Source organism: Drosophila busckii, chromosome 3L (genome assembly GCF_011750605.1).
Source record: "Drosophila busckii strain San Diego stock center, stock number 13000-0081.31 chromosome 3L, ASM1175060v1, whole genome shotgun sequence".
Taxonomy (NCBI): Eukaryota; Metazoa; Arthropoda; class Insecta; order Diptera; family Drosophilidae; genus Drosophila; species Drosophila busckii.
Genome location: NC_046606.1, coordinates 15,282,610 through 15,302,576, shown reverse-complemented (window position 1 = coordinate 15,302,576; position 19,967 = coordinate 15,282,610). Strand labels below are relative to the sequence as shown.

The window sequence follows — 19,967 nt, the reverse complement described above, 5'->3', positions numbered from 1 at the left end:
ATCCTAAAAAGGAAATACAACGCATTTTCATACAAACATGGGAATTATTTATTCGCTTCTGAATAAAATAACGTTAACTGAATTAGTTTGAAACAAGAATAATAGGGACGCAAAACAAAATAATGACAGATGTATTAACAAAATATATATGGAGAAAACGTATAACTTTGACGTTTTATACTACAACATCCATAGAATCCTTAATTTCGTTGCCCCATTCACGTGCCATGATCATAATTTCGTTCATTGATAGTTTGGGTCCGATCAGTGGGTTCATTTGCGTCATGTAACAGCACAGCCAACTGCAAATTAACGTGATAAGAGTTAACAAATTGCAAGCATATCTTATATATGTTTGTGTAGGTGGTGGCAGTGTGTGCACAGAGAAGTCTCAGGGTTAACTTACAATAGCCAGCAGGTTACAGCGGTCAACATAAGGCAGCACTGAGTCACGCTAGAAACAAATATGACATTAAGGACAATTTAGACATATTGTTTTATGGAATACTTACCCTCTATTTGGACCGCGAGCAAAGAAGGGGCAAATGATACCAATGAAGGCCCAGATGCAGGTGATGATAATTGGTGGAAGCCAGGCGGAATTCATTTTGTACAATAACGATATACCTTAAAAGTAATACTGAAGGTCTGCCGAGTCTAGCAGATTTTATTATTAAAGGCAAAAGCACTATATTATTATAGGCAGCTGATCGCGAAGAAGGCACTTTTTTTCAATCTGTATGACTATCACATGACAGACACAGGGTGACCACCAGTGCTGCCACTTCAGCTTTATCTAGCCTATCTTAAAACGGACAAGCCCATACACTTTTGAAAATACTTACAGCCTGAAATAGAGCATATCCCTTCCTTGGTCCAATATTTGATAAATATACAGCAAAATATATTGACTGTGGTATAATTAAAAATATGTCAGATTTGATTTAATAACATATTAATACATCAAATTTTGTTAAGCGAAATTTTTTTTTAGCCTAGAGTGTTTTAACAACTTTTTCCATTCTAGCTAATTTTCTGTAGGAATTCTGGCACCACTAGTAATCACTAATTATCGAAAATATCGTAAATCTATCAAAATTGTGCTCCACTCTAGCTAGTCACGAATTACAGTTCAGTGGAAAAGTGACAAGCAAAAATACAAAATGGTCCTGGAGAGTACTATGATATGGTAAAATTATAAAGCTTTCTGTGCATCTTAAACGCTATAATTAACCGCAATTACTTGTGTCCACCATCTAGTTTTGATAACAGCGATTACCAGCGCAATGGTGATTACTTTCCCACACGTCTGAATGTACAGAAAGATGGCATAAATTTGGTCTGTCTCACAAAGCTTAGATCAAATCCGGAGAACAATGTTGGTCTAATGACCCTCTCAAAGTAAATATACCGGAATCTTTTGTACAATTGTATATTGTTGTTTATATTGTTTGCAGCACCGTTGAAGTGCTGGCCACTTTGACCAGCGATGTGGGACGTATTTTCTCAAAGATGCATTTGGTACAGCCCAAGGGTGAGATAAACCTGTTAACAGGCATACGAATTGCGCACTTGGTGCTGAAGCATCGTCAGGGCAAAAATCATAAGATGCGAATTGTTGTCTTCGTTGGTTCACCGATAAAGAATGAGGAGGGCGAATTAGTCAAGCAAGCAAAGCGTCTGAAGAAGGAGAAAGTCAACGTGGACATTGTTAGCTTTGGCGATCATGGCAACAACATTGAGACTTTGACAGCTTTCATTAACGCTCTTAATGGCAAAGATGGCACTGGCTCCCATTTAGTTAGTGTGCCACGGGGTTCAGCTTTGTCGGACGCCTTGTTGTCGTCTCCAATTATACAGGGTGAAGATGGCATGGGTGCAGCTGGACTTGGAGGTGCCGTTTTTGAGTTTGGAGTAGATCCCAACGAGGATCCAGAGCTAGCGCTTGCTTTGCGCGTCTCTATGGAGGAGCAACGTCAGCGCCAGGAGAGCGAGCAACGCCGCGCTGAAGGCGCCGGTAACACAGCTAGTAACACTGGCGAAAGCGCAGCTGTGTCAGGACCAACAATTGGCGAAAGCAATGTTGGCGGTACTAGCGTAGCTCTACCTAACTCCAACTCGGAAGAAGCCATGTTACAGCGCGCTTTGGCTTTGTCCACCGAAACACCGGAAGACAATTTGCCTGATTTTGCTAATATGACTGAGGAGGAGCAAATTGCTTTTGCTATGCAAATGTCTATGCAGGATGCAGCTGATGACGTTACCCAGCAGGCCAAGCGTCCTAAAACTGATGATGCCGCTGCACCTATGGAAGTCGATGAAGATTACTCTGAGGTTATAGGAGATCCGGCATTTTTACAAAGCGTTTTAGAAAATTTGCCAGGCGTGGATCCTCAATCTGAAGCAGTTCGAGATGCTGTAGGATCGCTTAATAAAGAAAAGGACAAGAAGGGCGATGCTAAGGATGACTCCAAATAAAAAATGAATGTTATCTACAATTATACAATTTGCATTAACTCTAAAATCATAAGTAAATCCCCATACACATTGTGCAGATTATAATCTTGCTTAAAATATAAAATCCACATTAATACAGGACCGAGAGCCTTAGTTTTTATCTATAGTTAATGAACAAGACTGGGAATTTTAATATCTCGTCCACCGATTATTTCGTGAAAAAATTAGTATTCATGAATTATAAACAAATATCAAAGAAAGACGTTACTCGTACACTTTGACGATCCGCTTGGTCAACAATAAAAATGTATGCAGATTTTGTAGCTAAATTTAATATTTTAATGCTACTTGGATTTCACATAGATAAGCAACATTTTATACTACAACTTCAACGCAATTCGTCACTCCAATTTACTTGCCACCCTTGTAGTCACGGATGTGGTACAAAACCCAGGCCGGAATGAACAGGGATGCAGCGCACATGCCACCACCAAGAATCACTTTCTCCTGCAAGCAATAAAGTTTATTAAGTTTTCATTTCCACATGCCTCTTATTCCTGATTTTTGGTTTACGTAACCAGCCCCAGGAAAATATAACTCACGGCTGTGGAAACGTGCTGGGTTGGAGGACCAGAAACCACGGATTGGCATCTCCTTTGCAGTGCACCGCGCATTGCGGGCACCAAAAGTTTAGCAGCACTATTTTGGAACATCTTTATAGGCAATATTTTTCTTTTTATGCAGGCGAAAATCAATGCTGTAATGCTAAATGGTATTTTTTAGTGACTTTTAGTTAGTGGTGGACTTAATGTACTGCATTATCGAGATTATCGAGCTACCACCACAATATAGCCGAATTCATTATTAGTTTATTGGGGAAAAGTTTAGATAAGCTTAGCTTTTATAACCATTTAACATGGTAAAATTCACCATGTGAATAATAACATTTGATTAGTTACACACCTTATGCATTAGTCAAGTAGGGAAATATAAACATTTGCGGCTAAGTGCACTCTAGCACGTACATAAACATGTTTTATTTATAAGAAACTATAAATTACGAAGCCATATCAGAAATTTTTAAAGTTGAGTCTTTGTAATTAATTACAATGTTAAACTAAAGTTAAATAATTTACCATTAAATATATATCAATACCAATACACTTAGTTAAAAATACTCTTGATTTGATTTTATTTCTGAACATTGTAGGTTACAACTAGTTAAATTGTATAGTTTTAAATCTTTCGAGCCATTTGTTAGTTACATATTAATATAATAAGCATGTTTAATTTCAAATTAGCATACATATTCATTTTCTACAGCCTTTGTAAGGTGCCTGCAACTACATTTAATAAGGAAATGTGTAGTTAGTTTTAAAAAACTCGATTGTGACAGTTTTTTTTTTTGTTGCCTATAGTAATTTTTATTATGAAGCTGCCATATAAGATCATTTGTTAATGTTGTGCGGAATAAAAAATAAAACATTACAAGAAAATATATTTCAATTTGGAAATTTGATCGCAGCATATAATTTGATTTCTATTTAGATATTTATTTTGTATTTTACAGGCTATAACATAAACATATATTTAAAGTAAAGTGTGAACTAAACGCAAATATGCTTTAGATACATGGTATAAATAAATAAAAGCTCAAAATGTTACTTCCAAATAATATAATAAGCCTAATTCAAAATTAAGTGTTATTATCTATGTAATTAGGTAGTATATGTAGGTATATAGAGTCGTAACAATACAAACAACAGAATCAATTGACAAAAAACAGTTTTTCAATTTTAAATATTTCTATATATGTATACGTATGTGGTATGTGCATGAGCATCTGAATAGTTCGGTGTGCGCATCTCTTATTTTGTAAGTAAACTTCAAAGGACAGCAAGTGGAAAACATCATAAAAAATTTGCTTATTTTTTATGTTTACAATTCAGTCTGAAAGGCATAGTTGTGTATACACATTTTTATATCACCTATTTTGAATAATTAACTTGTTAATATATATCCTGCATTATGTATTATTTAAAATATTTGTAATTTGTTTTTTTTTTTTAAGAAGTAGTGATTTACAATGTTAGGATCTTATATTTATATATATAGTATATATATATGTTGTTTTACCACATTTTTTGGTTTTTGTTTTTGAGTTTCTTTCACAATTTTCTTTTTTGCATTGCAATTGCGGAAATGTTGCTGTTAATTTCGTTGCGTTAAGTTGGGCAAAAATATATAATATATATATCTATATGTATTTATTTCGGTATATAAACAAAAATTTTGGTACTTAAATGATCTCTTATTTTTAATTACACATTCGATTTTTTATGCAATAATATATGAATATATCAGCATTTTAGGGTTTACGTTATTTTTCCTCTTTTTGAATTTAACTTTTAGTTATGTATTTATGTATGTATATATACGTATTATTAGTTATAGTTACTCCGATTATATATTATTGTTCTTAGTGCGCGCACAGAGCGGCTTATTCTTCATCCGTATAATCGGAACTATCGCTTATATCACTAGAGAGTAACTCAAGCCAGTGATAATCGCGACGGTCAACAAATTCCCAGAGATAAATCTGCAACGCACAATATAATTAGAATATTCTTTACATATACATCTTATTACTTTATAATATAGATAAAAAGTACAAGTACTTACATCCAGTAAATCAATTAACTCGTTCTGACTGTGCAATTTGCGAGCTCGTTTTGGCAATCCAACGTCCACAATGTCACCATTGGGTAGTGCATGCTTGTAGAAACATTTGTTGCCAAACGGACACTTTCCTTCACCTTTTTTGAAATATTTACAGTCCTTGGCACCGAGGGCTGCACGATAGTCATTGAGCAGCTTGTCCTTCTCCTCTTTAGTTTCAACCCAAAAGGCACTAGGGCAGACGAAGTCTGAGCACACGCGACATTCAGGGCAAGCGCTAAGATTGAAAACAGAGCTTACTGCAGTTCTATTTTTTTCTTTAATTACACATGTTGAACTTACCGGGTAATCTTATGCTCAAACTGTTTTGCTTGACGCCATGTACGAATGCATTCCAAGCAAAATATATGATTACAGTTGGGCAAAATGCCGAAACGCTTCTCTTTTCCGACTTTTTCCATAATCGTGTCGAAGCATATGCCACAGGTCTTGTCCTTGGATTGGGCAATTGCAAAGGATAGCTCCATTGCCTGTTCATGCTGCTGCAGACAATCACGTTTGTGTTTCTTGCGCTGAGCTTGGTCCGTAGGATGCATGCAGAATTGGTCGCACATTTCGCATAACTCCAAGTGTATGCGGTAAGGACAATACTGGCGATATGGACAAGGATTCTCATAGGGGCAAACCTGCTCTAAGGACTGCGGCTTAGCCAGTTTCACAGGCTCATCATTTGTGGACGGACCACCGACAATCTCGGCCCAAGAGATTCCGTTTTGCACTGCTGCACTGCTAGAAGACGCAGACTCGTCGACTGCATAGAGTCGCCCAGGCACAAAAACGGGCGCATTAGCCCAATTGCGTCGACTTGTGCTGGCCTTAGCATCTGCATTAGCTTCCGTTGTTGTTGAATCTCCGCCAGGCAGCTCCTCATCGGATTGGCCTTGTTGTAAGGTTAAGTCATGTGAGTACCTCATCGGATTGGCCTTGTTGTAAGGTTAAGTCATGTGAGTAGCGGCAATTGTCACCAAATCGACAAACGCCCCGCAAGTAATAGTGGCAAAGTGCTTGACTTCGACCAGGTGTAACACTCGAAATGGGGGCCTCATCAATAGTGGCAACTGCAACGGAACTCATATCGCACGTGCAAACACTTTCAAAGATGATCTCTGGCCAAACTAGATGCTCGTTTTGACCTGAAAATATTTTGCAAACTTTATTATATCCTCGATATACCTATCGATATGTGTGACACACGCACACACACTTAGGCGCATGCATGCCAAAGCACATACATACATATATGAACATGTATACTAAGTGCATCGCAAACAAATTTAAGATGTCGCAATAACTGGACTTTTTCTAGCACACTGTAAATCTGGTTTTCAAAACATGCTGAGTCTTTATGAAACACAATGTTGTATACCAAAAACTACAATTACACTGCATAAAAGTGCATATAATACGCATAAAGTATTTTTAAACAATCACTCGTTTTCTTACGTTTTGTTCAAACTTGCAAGTACTTTCAACTAGTGACGGGAGTAAAATTATTGGTATTTCGTCCACGTTAAAAACTTTACTCGATATTTTATACGATAGTTAATCTGGCTGTTTGACAATTTATTTTTTTTTTTAGAAATATGTATGCTTGGTTTCAGTTTACTTACAATAAGACTTCAACCAGGGTTTTGACAGTATTTTTTCGGTTAGTATTACAAATATATATGTATTTGGGTATCAGAGGTGGTGGTTCGATATAATGATTTGTTTTTCAGCCCTGTAAATCAGCTGTTCGGTGTCTTGGCTGAAATAAACAAATCTCTATAAACTGCATTATTTAAAATAATGTTTAATTGGAATGGAACCCAAAAAATATGTTTGCGTCAATTGTGGACATCCAGTGCGAGACCTGATCAAAAAATTTAGCAATACTGAAAAGCCCACAAACTGTGTAAGAAATAACCGCCATCCCATGCGTATATGGTCCAATAAATTTGCAAATAACTAGTCTATTCTTGCTTTTATAGGACAAATGCCATCAAGTAACTGATAAGTATATAGAAATGGAAGAGTTTATTATTATAATAGATGCACTCCTTCTGGACTCTTGTGCATTTCGCCATATGATATACAATGGAAACTTTAAGGTGCTTATAGTGTTGAATAATAATGACTTTGATTATATTGACTAAAGAAGTGCTTTCCTCAGTTATATTGGAAAATTACGCTGGTCGTCCTGCTTCTTGAGTCATTTGCGTTGTGCCGGCAAAATAGAGCAGATGGTTCAAATATGGCCTTATATGAAAGAGGCTTTTATATGTCTACATTGCAAAACATAGGAGGTAATCCATTTAACACAAAAAATAGTTTATATCATGTATTAAATACAACTCTTTACAGAGTACCTATTCATAGCATTGTTACTGTTTGTGATAACTATAATGCTTGGAATAAGAAAGTTAAATCAAGGAATTGCAAATTCAATCACTACAACTATTCTTAAAGTTGTGGCCATTTCTAACTTTTCCAAGTTCTTCCTGTTACCCATTTTGGTATGGCGCAGCAACACGACTGAATTTGGCCAAAGCCTGCATTACATGCTAGTAACGGGCCATCATCTTTGTTCACTTGTAACAGCATATAATGCTATCAATGTTACAAAACAATTTCGGGAGCTTACAGTGATATTGATCATTTGCGCATTTGCTGTGAAAGAGTATATTAGGTATATAGCTGCATTTCAAATGGAATCGTTTTTGTCTTAGAATTTAATAAACAAATTTTGAAATATATTCCGAAACAGTCTCGAATATTTACGTTACATTCAAAAAATGTGCATAATTAAACCAAAAAAAACTATATTTTTGGTAGCCGTACCACTATTTTTGGTATTATTGTTATGTTCAATAAAACTCGTCAGCGAGACGCAGCCCTGGTAACTGTACTTGTCAGCCCTGCGTGTCTCTTGTCGCATGAAAAATAATGAGATTTTTCTAATGATTATTTGGTATTATTTCTACTATGCAAAATTGATAATACTTGCGCAAAGGACATTCTAACATAAAACATTATTTGAATATAAATCAATAATAAATAAAAACCGCGGCGAAAGCATAATTTTGTAAAAAGTTTATCGGCAGCAAACGTGTTATTTAATAATGTAAGACGCAACACAACAAGTGAGTGCACATTTAATAAGAGTATTTTTGCAACAGATGGAATAGATATGCTGCCTACGTAAAAAGTGAAGTTTATACAACAAAAAAAGAAACTACATATTGGTAAGTCTAAAGAACAAATGACCCACATACACACACAAATTCATTCATGTATATGTGTGTAAAGAACTACCCATACACTGATAAACAAGCTGACTAATTTGGAACCAAAAAGAAAAGTGTAATACATTTTTTAGTAGGCGCATTTTGTATATGTTTTAATTTTTTTATAATAATTAATTTAGAAATGTAAACCCACAGTGCATATGACAGGTCATTAAAATTTTAGTGTGACCGATTGTATTTACTTACATACGTGTAACTTAGTTCTTTTTGTATGATTAGTAGAAAGCCTGTTGAAAATTATAAATTTTAACTATGAAACAGATATTTGTCTCAATATACACTGTGTTTTACAAAACAAAAACCATCTCTTTGAGGCTCCAGCTGCCAACAAAGTGCGCATTTTGAACATTACTAAGTCTGGTCACACTTACAATATAACCTTAAAAAATGAGCAAGTGACTGTGACAAATTTCTTATATTTTTGTTCATTTTTTAAGCTACTATAAGTTAATCGACGAAAATAATAACTATTTGCAGAGCCTCCTAATATGAGCAAGTGTTTTTCATCGTTGTAGTGGCAATTTACGGAATCGGCTGAGAATGGAAATGATGTTTCCGATTTCGCGTTTACTGCGGTGTAAATAAATTAAGCAAAAAGTGAAAATTACGAAGCGACCGATAACCGAATTGGTACATACATATGCACATATGTACATTAACAGTGCTATACCTTAACAATAACTCCTGAAGGATTTTGACAACGGCGCAAGGTCTACAGGATACAGCAGCTGATAACAACCAAGGGTTGCGTTGGCAAAGATGCATTCCTCGTCTGCGGCATCCAATGCGCTTGTTGAATACTCCGACGTAAGCTCGGAGGATTTCTCTGATCCGGAAGCTGGTGAAATCGACTCAGATGCGGCTTTAGCTGGCCGCAATGCAGTTGCATCATCAGCATCCAATATGAAGACAGATAATCAGAATAGAAAACAAAGTTTAGATGCTGGTGCCTTGCGTGGTGCTAAGTCCAACGACTACAGGTAAAAACAATAGTACAAACATAATTTAGCAATTAATGTGTAAATAAATGTGTTTATGTATATTACAGAAAGCGTCACGCGGATGAAAACGATAAAATCGCTTCAATGGCGGGAGTCAGTGGGTCTAGGACGAGACAAATATCGGTTATGGCAAGCAGCAGCAGTAGGCTAAGCATAACAGCTGTCAGTGAAAAATCAATTCATCAACTTACTGATGTTTCGATGACAGGTGCCAAGGACTCTAATGATGAGCAGCTGCAGTGGAACCGCGAACTCTACATGTCAAGTGACTCAATCGATACCGATGAGCTTGAGGCCGAAATGAAGCGCCAGAAGCGTAAAAAGCTCAAGAAGGACAAACACAAGCATAAATCGAAAAAGAAGTCAAAAAAACGCAAGAAAAAGCGTGCCAAATCATACTCAAGCATCGATTCCCTATCCGACAGCAATCTCAACTCATTGCTTGAAAGGCACAGTCGCAGTCGTTACACACCGCCCACGGCGCCTAATAGACCCAAGAGCGCCGAACGCACAGTAGTCAGCGCAGCGCCGCCTCCCACATATACGCCCCACAAAGACACGCAAAGCAGTCCATTATCTGCAACTGGCACGCCGCCCGGCCGACGGCAGCAAACCAGTAATGCCTACTATTCTGATGCAGTGGCTGCTGCCACGCCTAATACACCGCTTGGCAGCAGCCTGCAAGTAACAGTAACTAATAAAACTAGTGCAAACAGTCGACATCGTTCGTCACCTCCGCCACGCGTCTCTGGCAATGTTCAGCGCTATGCCAGCTCACCACGAACACCCCCCCAGTCACTTGGCCATGCGCACACAGGCAGCGTTGGACGTGACTCGCGTAGCTCGCGCTACATGCAGAGTCCGATGAAGGACGATCATCGTTCAAGCAGTGCGTATGCTCCGCGCTATTCTGGCGCTGGTTCAGCGGCTGGCCAGGAAGCGAGAAAATTGAAATGCATGTCGCCGGGTAAGCATAACCAAGAAGAAAATCAATTGACATTGAAATCTTGAGCAATAATTGTAATATATTTTTTTAGAGTTGGATCGTTATCATCATAATCAGCCAAGCACACCGCCGCACAAGCGACGAAAGTTCAGCGATGGGCGTGATGCTCCGCTGTCTTCATCAGTGCCTGCCTATGAGCATACCAGCAGACATCCATCGTCGGTTAAATATGACCGCTATAGCAGAGATCGTTATACACGGCGAATGTCCAGGTTGTAAAATATAGAAACCTAGTTGTCTACTCCTTTACTAAACGGTTTTTACATTCTACTATTGCAGAAGTCCTAGCTTGCATCGACTATCACGCAGTCGTCTATCGCCAGTAGGCGGCAGTGGCACCATTTCGGGCAGCAGCAATGCAAACCTTTTTAGACACGGCAGCAATAGTCATAAACACAAGTATGTTGCACCGCCAGCACACTCGCCTTCGCCGCCAATGTCAGCGAGATCGTCTTCCAAGCGCACCACAGGCAGTGGACAGCGACATTCGGTAGAGCGATATCCATCGCGTTCACCACGCGGCAGCTCACGCTATTATGAGGCATCGCCTCCCTCACCAACCGCAAGCGGCTCGTTTATGGGCTCACATCATTACCGTCGATCACCCAAATCACATCAGCATCATCGAAGCAGGAACAGCAGTCGCAAACGTTCACCTAGCTCTGATAGCAGTCACAGTTCGACGTCGCGTTCGCCGACCTCACGTGATCTGAAGCATAAGCGCGATGAGTACATTAAGAAGATAAGCGAGACTAGTCTGTTTGCAGAGTTGGTAAAAGATCGTCATAAGCGACAAAAGGCATTAAAAGAGATTATTGAGCGGCAGGAGGAGAACAGCAATAGCAATGGAACCTTAATTATCAACGAGAACAGTTCTTCGGTAGATGGCAATACACCTAATGTGGCACAAAACTCTGCAAATGCAACGCCTAACGGCCTTGTTGGTGGGGCTAATGCTGGTAGTGGTAAATCTGATATGGACATTAATAACATTCCAATGCCGAACAAAGAGAATGAAGCACTTAAATTTAATCCAGCTGGTGCTAATATAGATATGACAGATGCCTCGCAGTTGCCATCCAAAACGAATGTTAACCAAAAACCCAAGAGTCTAACTGCACTGCCCATGCCGCCGGGCATAAGTGTTGCCGATTTGACGAATCAACCCACACTCTCACCGCTAGAGCTGGGCAAGCAATCCACAGCAACGAAACCAGCCAGGAAACACCACGAGGACAAGAATCTAAATGCCAATGCCAACAAAAGCCTTTTAAATCTGCCAATGCCGCCGGTAATACCGGGCAGTGAAGAGTTGAGCGGCGACGACGATGATGTCATTGATAGTCCAGAAGACTTTGACACCGTTGGCGGCGGTAATGCCCATAGCGGAACGGCGAATGCATCACAGCATCAGGCCAACGCACGCCGCCGACCAGTGATACTCAATCGACGCGATTCGCGCAACAATGTGCGTGGGTGGGGCGAGCGCTGTGTTGATGTCTTTGAAGTGATTGCCCAAATTGGTGAGGGTACATACGGACAGGTACGAACTGTTTACACTCATTTTATTGCTAAATATGAAAACTACTTTACTTTATTTCTAAATTCACATCAGGTGTACAAGGCGCGGGATCATCATACCAATGACATGGTGGCCTTAAAGAAAGTGCGTCTCGAGCACGAGAAAGAAGGCTTTCCCATCACAGCAGTGCGAGAGATAAAAATTTTGCGTCAACTCAATCATCGTAATATTGTTAATCTGCATGAGATTGTGACGGACAAGCAGGATGCGGTTGAGTTTCGCAAGGATAAGGGCTCATTTTATTTGGTGTTTGAGTATATGGATCACGATCTCATGGGCCTCCTCGAGTCAGGCATGGTTGACTTCAACGAGGAGAATAATGCTAGCATTATGAAACAGCTCTTGGATGGCCTTAATTACTGCCACAAAAAAAACTTTTTGCATCGCGACATCAAGTGCTCCAATATATTAATGAACAATCAGTATGCACAATCAGTATGCTTCTTGTGATTTAGTTTTGTTAACAATTTGGTTTTCTTATACATTTTAGGGGCAAAGTTAAACTGGCCGATTTCGGTTTAGCCCGACTCTACAACGCCGATGACCGGGAACGACCCTATACGAACAAAGTAATAACATTATGGTATCGACCACCGGAACTGCTGCTGGGCGAGGAACGTTATGGACCTTCTATAGATGTCTGGTCGTGTGGTTGCATTCTGGGCGAGCTGTTCTTGAAACGTCCATTGTTTCAGGCTAATGCGGAAATGGCACAGCTGGAAACAATATCTAAAATATGCGGTTCCCCTGTGCCAGCCGTTTGGCCTAATGTTATAAAACTGCCATTGTTCCACACTCTAAAACAGAAGAAAACGCATCGCCGGCGCTTGCGTGAAGACTTCGAGTTTATGCCAGCGCCAGCTTTGGATCTGCTCGATAAAATGCTAGACTTGGATCCAGACAAACGCATAACGGCAGAGGATGCACTTAAATCGGTTTGGCTCAGAAATATAAACCCCGATGAGTGAGTATGAAACGGAAAAAATGTGTTTTCCATTGAATTTTGGAAGAAATTTATAATATTTTATATTCATATGTTTCACAGCATGCCAACGCCACAATTGCCTACATGGCAGGACTGTCATGAGCTATGGAGCAAGAAACGTCGGCGTCAACTGCGTGAACAGCAAGAGTCAATGCCGTCGGGTGTTATTTGCTCCAAGTATCAACCGCATGGCGCTGCGATGGTGGGAGATGCCTAGCATTTACTATATTCTTCATACTATAGTGAAGGGGAACAATATAATAGACAGCGAGAGGAGCTGGAGTATGCCTGGTGGCAGAGTTAACGCCTTCGTTTACGTTTGTAACACACTATTACTACAAATACATAGAATATATTCATACATACAAACATACATGCATAGCTGGCATTGTAGGTAGACTCAGATGGGGATTGACATGCTCTACCAAAGCACTCTAATTATTTAAGTCATCTCTAACTAAAGCTAAACTAAGATATCGAGTGATGAATTGCTTCAGGTGCAAGCATTTTGAATTGACCGCTGTAAAATATTGTAATATACTATCTATATTAATTACAACATATATTCAAGCAAATGATTCTATTGCATTGTTTGCTCATTGTAGTTGTATTGTCAACAAAACATGCGTACATATTGGCAATAAAACACAAACTTAATCCCAATATGTATTGAGTTTAGTTAACATTGACTTTCATTTTGTTAAATTTTAAAGAATTAATTGCTTTTAGCAATGGAGCTGCTATTGGCAAATAAATGAAATTAATCGCCTCACTTTGAGAGTAACGTAAATAACAACGGACATTGTGTAACAGTTAGGGATTTAGCATTTTATATTATAAAAAATTGTTATGCATGCATATATATATATATATATATATATATAATATATATATATAATATATATATTTATAAACAAAACACATAAATTGTATTCAATTAAGATTGTAGTAATAGTATTCATTAGTTAAGCAATATATTAATATTGTCCGTGTAAAACAAACGATTATTTTGTTAGGTATTTAAATCAATTGTAAAGTTGCAAATGAATTTATCAAGTAAATGTGTACTAAAATGCACCCAGACATAAAAACATATATATTTTAAAATGCTTATATTTTTTAATACATAAATCAAGCCGTTTAAGAATAAACAAGTGTATAGAAAGTACTAAAAATAAAAGAGACTGAAATTAATTGAAGTCACACATTTGAAAATTTACGCTAAATCGTTGAAATGCAAAAGTATCGTTCCCAATTCTCTGCTAATTAGTAGTACTATTATTTGAAAATCCCTTTTAAAATATTATAGTTCAGTTTTATGGAGATTAAACGTTTTAATGTGTATTCATATTAGTGTTGTTATACATATTGTTGTGTTTAAAGCATTCTTTCGCATTTAATTCCATTCGATTAGGTGTTATATTGAAATTGGCAGGATCTATTCACTGTTATGTGCACTCTTACAAGCATTGACAATAAAAAGATTCCTTTAGCTTCGTTTATTCCAGTAAACTTGTATTTTACTATAACATTGGATCTAATTTCGGGTATTATCCAATTTTGAGTATATATTTAATCTCATATTTTAGGAGAACATCTGCTGAACAATGGATATTTAGATAATACTGTCTTAGAACTATAATCGTTAGTTATATCGTATTTGATAAACTTTTAATCCATGCTATGTCTACGCATTGATGCTTGATAAATATTTTGTATTTATTATTTTATTTATTAATTGGCTTTGACCAATAGTTTATATCTTCTGAGATGGAACTTCGTTATTATTATTATTTAAACTGCGACCCTCAATTTATGGTAAGGAATGTATTAGTTAAGCCATATAATTTATTTTTGAATATTCGTTAATATAATCATATATGTATGTAATTGTTTGTAGTATTAATTGTATATGTATTTCTTTAACATTTTTATTTTTTAAAACTTTGCAATATCCTTTGATTGAAGTTAATATTCAAAAACTACTACATACAATTCAGATGTAAATTTTATGTGTAAAGTGTTTTATTTTTATGTTTTTGATAAAGATTTACATATTAGGTGCACACGATTATTATTTTAAATCGGACTTGTAGCATAATTGCACAATTGGAATTACTTTTTAACTCATTTGTAAGTACGTATCTAAGTATAACAAAAACAAAATTAACGTGAATAACAGCGATTGAATATAGAGCACAACAAAATAAATTACAGATAGAAGCAAAATTACATATATGTAAATATAACAATCCGAAAACTTAGTTTGCAAACTGAGAATCAGTTTCTTTTAAATTGAAATGGTGCTAAATGCTTAGGTATGCATTTCAAAAATTCATCAGCATGTTTGTTTTTTCTTTTAGTTTCATTTCATTTAAGTAATGTTTTATATAGCATTAAGGTAGATATATTTTTTAAATTGTTTATTAATTTTGAAACTGAAAAAGCATTTTATAGTTTTTAATGTTATGTAACTTATTGCGTTATTACCGTTTGAATTATTTATCGCAAGTCTGGATCCTCGTCAGCTGCCTTTTTAATTCTAAGCAATATTGTTGTGTACCACTGATCAAGACGCGAAATGCTATCATAATCCTTCACAGCTTCAGTAAATCCCTCTATGTTCTGCTCCTCCAAATGCTCACACAACACCTAGTAAATGAAAGCTCTCATTAGACATGACATGTTATAAAATAAGCTTTGTTATATAAGTACTTTGATGAGCTTAAACTCGCGCGAGTCCTGGAATGCTGGATACTGCTGAGCGTACTTTTCGATGGCATGCTGAGCGTTCAACAGATCTACACTCAAATGACAAAGGGCAGCGCGGAAGAAATACTCTTTTGCGCTATATTTGAGCAGCGAGCTTTCAAGCGACGAGGCAGCCACCTGCTCGTATATGGTAATAGCTTTTTCATAATCCTCCAGCTGGGCTGCGTACTGAGCTACCTTAAGCATACACTTATTGGCTGAGCTGACTGACTCCTCCCCCTTGAAATAATCGGCTGCCTGCTCAAAGTGCTGTATGGATTTGGCCTGCAGATTCAAGAATAAAATACGTTTAGCACAAAGAAATCGCAAAGCATTTTAAAGCTCAATTACCAGTGTATTAGGATCACTTTCGTACATTTCAGCAATGCTCTGATGATGCTTAGCTGCCATGGTAAAGCGTCCCATGTCGGTGTAAATATCAATAGACTTCATCAGACAATTGACGGCACTTTCAACATCCACTTTCTTATAACAGTTGGATGCATCTACAAAGCAGGTGCCAGCATCATGCCGGCTACCAGCACGCGCATGAAGAGCAGCTGCCTCGCAAAAGCATTCGCCAGCCTTAGTCCAGTTTTTGCACATCTTGAACATATTTCCAGCACGTTGATAGCACTCGATGGCATCTTCGATCTTGTTAGATCCACTGCAAGTATGTAATTGAAATTAAATGGTTTATTTACAAGTGTCAACTTGATTGTGCCGGGCCGCATCTTTAGCGGGTTTTTTGTTGTTTAGTGTGTATCCATCAGCTGCAACATTCAAATAGTCAACGCTGGCATTGGCGTTGGCGTCGCACTGTCAGCCACTAATACATACACACACATATGTTTATGACAACTCTACCATATAAGCATATACAAACAAGTATAAATGTGCAAATTGCAGACTGACAACAAAATCTTTATTATTACAACACAATTTTGAATAATTTATTTACCCAATATTAAATATTCACTATTAGCATTTGCTATTACTCACCCAAAGAGTGAGCCGAGAAAACCTTTTTGCTGCGTCAGCTTCTTCTCCGCCTCGGCCATAAGCTGAAGAGCCTTTTGCTCATTGTCGCCCATGATTGCAAATGTGGCTCTTTTGTTCAATAAGTTGCATTTAGATTCAACCAAACCGTTCTTTTATTGGGGGTTTATTCTGTATCTTTGCTTCGGAATTTACAGAAAATCAATACGAAAATAGCCAAGTATGACCAGAACTACTCTATGAAAAAATATAATCAACTTGAAAAAATACTAAAACTGCATAACGATTATATCGAAAATCATGATTATCGATAATGCTAGTTAGATTAGCTCATTTTGAACATAAATTACCATTAGATTGCAAATTATGTTTTATTTCTTTACAATTGTAATTTATAAATATATATGTAAACATTTAAATAGCTAATGTGCAGCTTAAAACGGAAAATAGGAAATAGAAAACAAAAAAGGAAATTTTAACTTAAACACGTAACAGCAAAGCACTTTAAACAAGAACCAAAATTTAAAAAATGTTTGTTCATTAGAGAAAAGGATGGCGAAGTAAATCGCATGGGGGTTGCAAGCATGACAGAGTTTGTGCTGATGAATTATCTTAAACTAGGCATATATTTGTAGTCAGCCGGCTGCTGTTTCTTCTTAGCTCGTGCTCAGACAAACATCTTTTCAAGCATTTTTTTAAGCTTTTCTTGAGCATAACGAATCTTTTGATATAAGTCCTTAGAGACACCATTATTCATAATTGTTGAGAAACGATATGTACGGAAATTCTTTTCATGATCCATGTATGTAATGGCACTCATGCGTGGACACAGAATAATCTTCATATGATCCGAAAAGTTGAGCTGCAAATAATTTGAAGATTTTAGAATAATGTATTAAGAATGACTGGGCTATTTTTTACCTGCACAGAACCGTTAGTCAAGTGCATCACCACAGCACAAGTGGTACGGAACCAAGAATGCAAATGAGGCATACGCGATATCTGATCGCTCTCAACAGTTACATTATTGGCGCCCGCCTTCACTAGATGCTCGGTCATATAGCGCTTGAAATAGGAGAGCAACTTCATCTTCTTATCCAAGGTCTTGCAATAGTCAGTCGTGGTCATATAAGACTCTTTGCCCTCCTTGTCGATGAAGTGCACATTAATTTGATTAGGCAACAGTATGAGCTTAGTGGTGTCATTGAACATGACACCAATGCCCTCATCGCACAGCTGATAACCGAAGCCATATTTGTCGCTGTAGTCCACCCACTTGGATATCCAAAACAATGGTTGAGCGGCTGGATCAGTATTCTCATCACCAAGATTACCTTGCAACAAACGCGGCTAATATAAAACAAATAAGCTCCTAGTTTTATCGACACTCTAAATAATATATAGTTAGTACGAACCTTTTCGTTGATGAGATGTGTTAGCTGCTGATGCAAGCTTTCAATATCGCTGCGATAGTCCTCGTTGTGGCGACACATTTGCGCTGAGGCAGTAATAGCATCATGCAAATTATTTTTAAGGAATGTCGATTCTAAACGAGTGTCATCCCTCACACCGTTTAGCTCTAACAATGGTTTGCGTTGATTAGGATCTTCAATGGCGTCGTTCGTACCAATACGTGGCGCCATCGTTAGGCAGGAACTGGGCAAGAACATAGGTACTTGTGAGCCCTTCAAAAACTCAAAATTCATCAGCTGTCCAATGGTAGGTCTACTTTCTGGATTGGGCTGTAACATAGCAATGACCATCTCTGCTGCTGGTTTTTTCAGATAGCTGGGCATACGATACTCGCATTTCTTAATCTTCGAATAAGTATCCTTGAGGGTTTTCGTCTCGAATGGCGGCTGACCCACCAGTAAGGTGTACATAACACAGCCAATTGACCAGATATCCACCTCAAACGAGTGACCCTTCTTAGTTAAAATTTCTGGGGCAATGTAGTTTGGCGTTCCGCATAGCGTTTTCTTGCGTTCACCCTCGTACTCAATTCGCGTTGCCAGGCCAAAGTCGCCGATTTTTACATGCAGCATATCGTTTAGAAACAGATTTCCCAACTTCAGATCCCGATGGATAATGCTATTATCATGTAAGTACTTAACGCCCTGTATTATCTGATATATATAGTACCGAGTCTCAAACTCTGTAATATTTTTACGACGTTTGTGCAACTCCATCATCGACTGTAAAGCACAAATTTTTGATCAGTTTTAAAGATTATTATTTTTTACTATTGTTACTAACGCGCTTCTTGCAGAGCTCCAGCACAATGTAAATGTTCTGCACATCCTCAAAGTAGCTATGGAATTTAACAATATTAGGATGATTAAGGCTTCGATGTATGGTTATTTCCTGTGCCGTTTTCTCTTTTTGATTGTGCTTTATCATTAGTTTCTTTGACACTATCTTGCCAGCGAAGACATCGTCGGTTTCCACATCGATTATCTCGTAGCATTTTGCAAATCCACCCTGTGTGAATATTATATGCAATAATAATATTATTATTACTTAAATTATGTACGTCAAGTTAGACATGGACTTTATAAGGCGCCAAAAGAGCATGATTGCAATAAAATATTTGACAACACTATGAAGGCACACACACACACACACACACACACAAATGTGAGCATACACATGTAAAAGGCGAAAACAACAACAGGAAGAAACAGGAAGAGTTATGCAGCTGCATGTGTGTATAAGAATAAGTTGCCAGTCAAAGCAGGGGCGCATGCTCTATGAATCCACAATGGGATAGATCCTAACATGTATTAAACAAATCATACCTTGCCAAAGAAACGCATACGCTTGTATGTCTTGCGATGATTCGCATCATACAGACGGTCTGGTATGTCCGTGGTCTTGTCCTCTGGTTTTGCGGCCATTTTTCACTGCTTGATTTTTAAAGGTTGGTTTGTTCACTTAATTTTCGTCTCCTCTTGGCAACTCGTTTCTCTTTGCTTACTTTGCTGCTTTTGTGAATAATAACACACTTAACGCTATGCAAACTGTATAGTAAAATTTTTTAACAAAACGACAAAAGCATTAAAAATTACACAAGATCGCCAGACCAACACGAATAAAAGGCACAAAGCGGAGAACGCGCCGAAACAGTTTGTTACATTTAAATGACAGCGTCACTTTTCAC

General features: G+C 37.7%; 8 protein-coding genes across 12 annotated transcripts; 3 read left to right on the top strand and 5 right to left on the bottom strand.

Annotated features, from left to right (window-relative positions):
* Positions 1-24: 24 nt before the first annotated feature.
* On the bottom strand, positions 25-748 carry LOC108600089 (V-type proton ATPase subunit e). Its single transcript, XM_017987449.1, has 3 exons — positions 513-748; positions 407-454; positions 25-302 (listed from the first exon to the last, which is right to left on the bottom strand). The coding sequence occupies exons 1-3, from the start codon at positions 605-607 to the stop codon at positions 176-178; spliced, it is 270 nt and encodes an 89-aa protein (XP_017842938.1). The 5' UTR covers positions 608-748; the 3' UTR covers positions 25-175.
* A 337-nt stretch (positions 749-1,085) lies between these two features.
* LOC108598473 (26S proteasome non-ATPase regulatory subunit 4) lies at positions 1,086-2,602 on the top strand. Its single transcript, XM_017985121.2, has 3 exons — positions 1,086-1,189; positions 1,261-1,401; positions 1,458-2,602. The coding sequence occupies exons 1-3, from the start codon at positions 1,164-1,166 to the stop codon at positions 2,476-2,478; spliced, it is 1,188 nt and encodes a 395-aa protein (XP_017840610.1). The 5' UTR covers positions 1,086-1,163; the 3' UTR covers positions 2,479-2,602.
* A 169-nt stretch (positions 2,603-2,771) lies between these two features.
* Positions 2,772-3,226, bottom strand: LOC108598474. Its single transcript, XM_017985123.1, has 2 exons — positions 3,060-3,226; positions 2,772-2,964 (listed from the first exon to the last, which is right to left on the bottom strand). Exons 1-2 carry the CDS (start codon positions 3,168-3,170, stop codon positions 2,869-2,871), a joined length of 207 nt encoding a protein of 68 aa, XP_017840612.1. The 5' UTR covers positions 3,171-3,226; the 3' UTR covers positions 2,772-2,868.
* A 1,536-nt stretch (positions 3,227-4,762) lies between these two features.
* LOC108600324 (probable E3 ubiquitin-protein ligase makorin-1) lies at positions 4,763-8,688 on the bottom strand. 3 transcript variants are annotated; one of them, XM_033293385.1, is made up of 5 exons: positions 8,670-8,688; positions 6,106-6,329; positions 5,479-6,062; positions 5,140-5,413; positions 4,763-5,056 (listed from the first exon to the last, which is right to left on the bottom strand). In XM_033293385.1, exons 2-5 carry the CDS (start codon positions 6,268-6,270, stop codon positions 4,958-4,960), a joined length of 1,122 nt encoding a protein of 373 aa, XP_033149276.1. In that variant the 5' UTR covers positions 6,271-6,329; positions 8,670-8,688; the 3' UTR covers positions 4,763-4,957. The 3 variants fall into 3 exon arrangements, with proteins under 3 accessions (XP_033149276.1, XP_033149274.1, XP_033149275.1); XM_033293383.1 differs by lacking the exon at positions 8,670-8,688 and adding an exon at positions 6,640-6,745; XM_033293384.1 differs by lacking the exon at positions 8,670-8,688 and adding an exon at positions 6,433-6,528.
* LOC108598334 (protein ARV 2) lies at positions 6,945-7,904 on the top strand. Its single transcript, XM_017984951.2, has 4 exons — positions 6,945-7,090; positions 7,167-7,286; positions 7,349-7,481; positions 7,540-7,904. The coding sequence occupies exons 1-4, from the start codon at positions 6,998-7,000 to the stop codon at positions 7,902-7,904; spliced, it is 711 nt and encodes a 236-aa protein (XP_017840440.2). The 5' UTR covers positions 6,945-6,997.
* LOC108600323 (cyclin-dependent kinase 12) lies at positions 8,343-13,907 on the top strand. 3 transcript variants are annotated; one of them, XM_017987832.2, is made up of 9 exons: positions 8,343-8,420; positions 8,961-9,463; positions 9,532-9,626; positions 9,693-10,451; positions 10,522-10,702; positions 10,770-12,033; positions 12,106-12,494; positions 12,563-13,036; positions 13,118-13,907. In XM_017987832.2, exons 2-9 carry the CDS (start codon positions 9,243-9,245, stop codon positions 13,272-13,274), a joined length of 3,540 nt encoding a protein of 1,179 aa, XP_017843321.2. In that variant the 5' UTR covers positions 8,343-8,420; positions 8,961-9,242; the 3' UTR covers positions 13,275-13,907. The 3 variants fall into 3 exon arrangements, with proteins under 3 accessions (XP_017843321.2, XP_017843319.2, XP_017843320.2); XM_017987830.2 differs by having other exon boundaries at positions 9,532-10,451; XM_017987831.2 differs by lacking the exon at positions 8,343-8,420 and having other exon boundaries at positions 8,937-9,463; positions 9,532-10,451.
* A 1,558-nt stretch (positions 13,908-15,465) lies between these two features.
* On the bottom strand, positions 15,466-17,028 carry LOC108598468 (alpha-soluble NSF attachment protein). Its single transcript, XM_017985113.2, has 4 exons — positions 16,811-17,028; positions 16,160-16,475; positions 15,773-16,093; positions 15,466-15,709 (listed from the first exon to the last, which is right to left on the bottom strand). The coding sequence occupies exons 1-4, from the start codon at positions 16,900-16,902 to the stop codon at positions 15,560-15,562; spliced, it is 879 nt and encodes a 292-aa protein (XP_017840602.2). The 5' UTR covers positions 16,903-17,028; the 3' UTR covers positions 15,466-15,559.
* Positions 17,029-17,276: 248 nt separating this feature from the next.
* Positions 17,277-19,932, bottom strand: LOC108598553 (serine/threonine-protein kinase polo). The gene is made up of 5 exons (XM_017985236.1): positions 19,606-19,932; positions 19,064-19,288; positions 18,223-19,002; positions 17,729-18,157; positions 17,277-17,669 (listed from the first exon to the last, which is right to left on the bottom strand). The coding sequence occupies exons 1-5, from the start codon at positions 19,702-19,704 to the stop codon at positions 17,475-17,477; spliced, it is 1,728 nt and encodes a 575-aa protein (XP_017840725.1). The 5' UTR covers positions 19,705-19,932; the 3' UTR covers positions 17,277-17,474.
* Between the last annotated feature and the right edge of the window lie 35 nt (positions 19,933-19,967).

Coding starts and splice junctions, on each gene's coding strand:
- LOC108600089 (XM_017987449.1), bottom strand. CDS start 607: ATGAATTCCGCCTGGCTTCCACCAATTATCATCACCTGCATCTGGGCC. Junction 455..512: donor GCTCGCGGTCCAAATAGAGG/GTAAGTATTCCA, acceptor ATTTGTTTCTAG/CGTGACTCAGTGCTGCCTTA. Junction 303..406: donor GCTGTAACCTGCTGGCTATT/GTAAGTTAACCC, acceptor GTTAATTTGCAG/TTGGCTGTGCTGTTACATGA.
- LOC108598473 (XM_017985121.2), top strand. CDS start 1,164: ATGGTCCTGGAGAGTACTATGATATG. Junction 1,190..1,260: donor CTGGAGAGTACTATGATATG/GTAAAATTATAA, acceptor TCCACCATCTAG/TTTTGATAACAGCGATTACC. Junction 1,402..1,457: donor GGTCTAATGACCCTCTCAAA/GTAAATATACCG, acceptor TATTGTTTGCAG/CACCGTTGAAGTGCTGGCCA.
- LOC108598474 (XM_017985123.1), bottom strand. CDS start 3,170: ATGTTCCAAAATAGTGCTGCTAAACTTTTGGTGCCCGCAATGCGCGGT. Junction 2,965..3,059: donor CCCAGCACGTTTCCACAGCC/GTGAGTTATATT, acceptor TATTGCTTGCAG/GAGAAAGTGATTCTTGGTGG.
- LOC108600324 (XM_033293385.1), bottom strand. CDS start 6,270: ATGAGTTCCGTTGCAGTTGCCACTATTGATGAGGCCCCCATTTCGAGT. Junction 5,414..5,478: donor TTTGAGCATAAGATTACCCG/GTAAGTTCAACA, acceptor TTTCAATCTTAG/CGCTTGCCCTGAATGTCGCG. Junction 5,057..5,139: donor AGTTAATTGATTTACTGGAT/GTAAGTACTTGT, acceptor TGTGCGTTGCAG/ATTTATCTCTGGGAATTTGT.
- LOC108598334 (XM_017984951.2), top strand. CDS start 6,998: ATGGAACCCAAAAAATATGTTTGCGTCAATTGTGGACATCCAGTGCGA. Junction 7,091..7,166: donor CTGAAAAGCCCACAAACTGT/GTAAGAAATAAC, acceptor TTGCTTTTATAG/GACAAATGCCATCAAGTAAC. Junction 7,482..7,539: donor TACATTGCAAAACATAGGAG/GTAATCCATTTA, acceptor AACTCTTTACAG/AGTACCTATTCATAGCATTG.
- LOC108600323 (XM_017987830.2), top strand. CDS start 9,243: ATGCATTCCTCGTCTGCGGCATCCAATGCGCTTGTTGAATACTCCGAC. Junction 12,034..12,105: donor GTGAGGGTACATACGGACAG/GTACGAACTGTT, acceptor AATTCACATCAG/GTGTACAAGGCGCGGGATCA. Junction 13,037..13,117: donor AGAAATATAAACCCCGATGA/GTGAGTATGAAA, acceptor TATGTTTCACAG/CATGCCAACGCCACAATTGC.
- LOC108598468 (XM_017985113.2), bottom strand. CDS start 16,902: ATGGGCGACAATGAGCAAAAGGCTCTTCAGCTTATGGCCGAGGCGGAG. Junction 16,476..16,810: donor TTTCTCGGCTCACTCTTTGG/GTGAGTAATAGC, acceptor ACATACTTGCAG/TGGATCTAACAAGATCGAAG. Junction 15,710..15,772: donor GCGAGTTTAAGCTCATCAAA/GTACTTATATAA, acceptor TTCATTTACTAG/GTGTTGTGTGAGCATTTGGA.
- LOC108598553 (XM_017985236.1), bottom strand. CDS start 19,704: ATGGCCGCAAAACCAGAGGACAAGACCACGGACATACCAGACCGTCTG. Junction 19,289..19,605: donor GTATGCGTTTCTTTGGCAAG/GTATGATTTGTT, acceptor ATATTCACACAG/GGTGGATTTGCAAAATGCTA. Junction 17,670..17,728: donor TGACTAACGGTTCTGTGCAG/GTAAAAAATAGC, acceptor AATTATTTGCAG/CTCAACTTTTCGGATCATAT.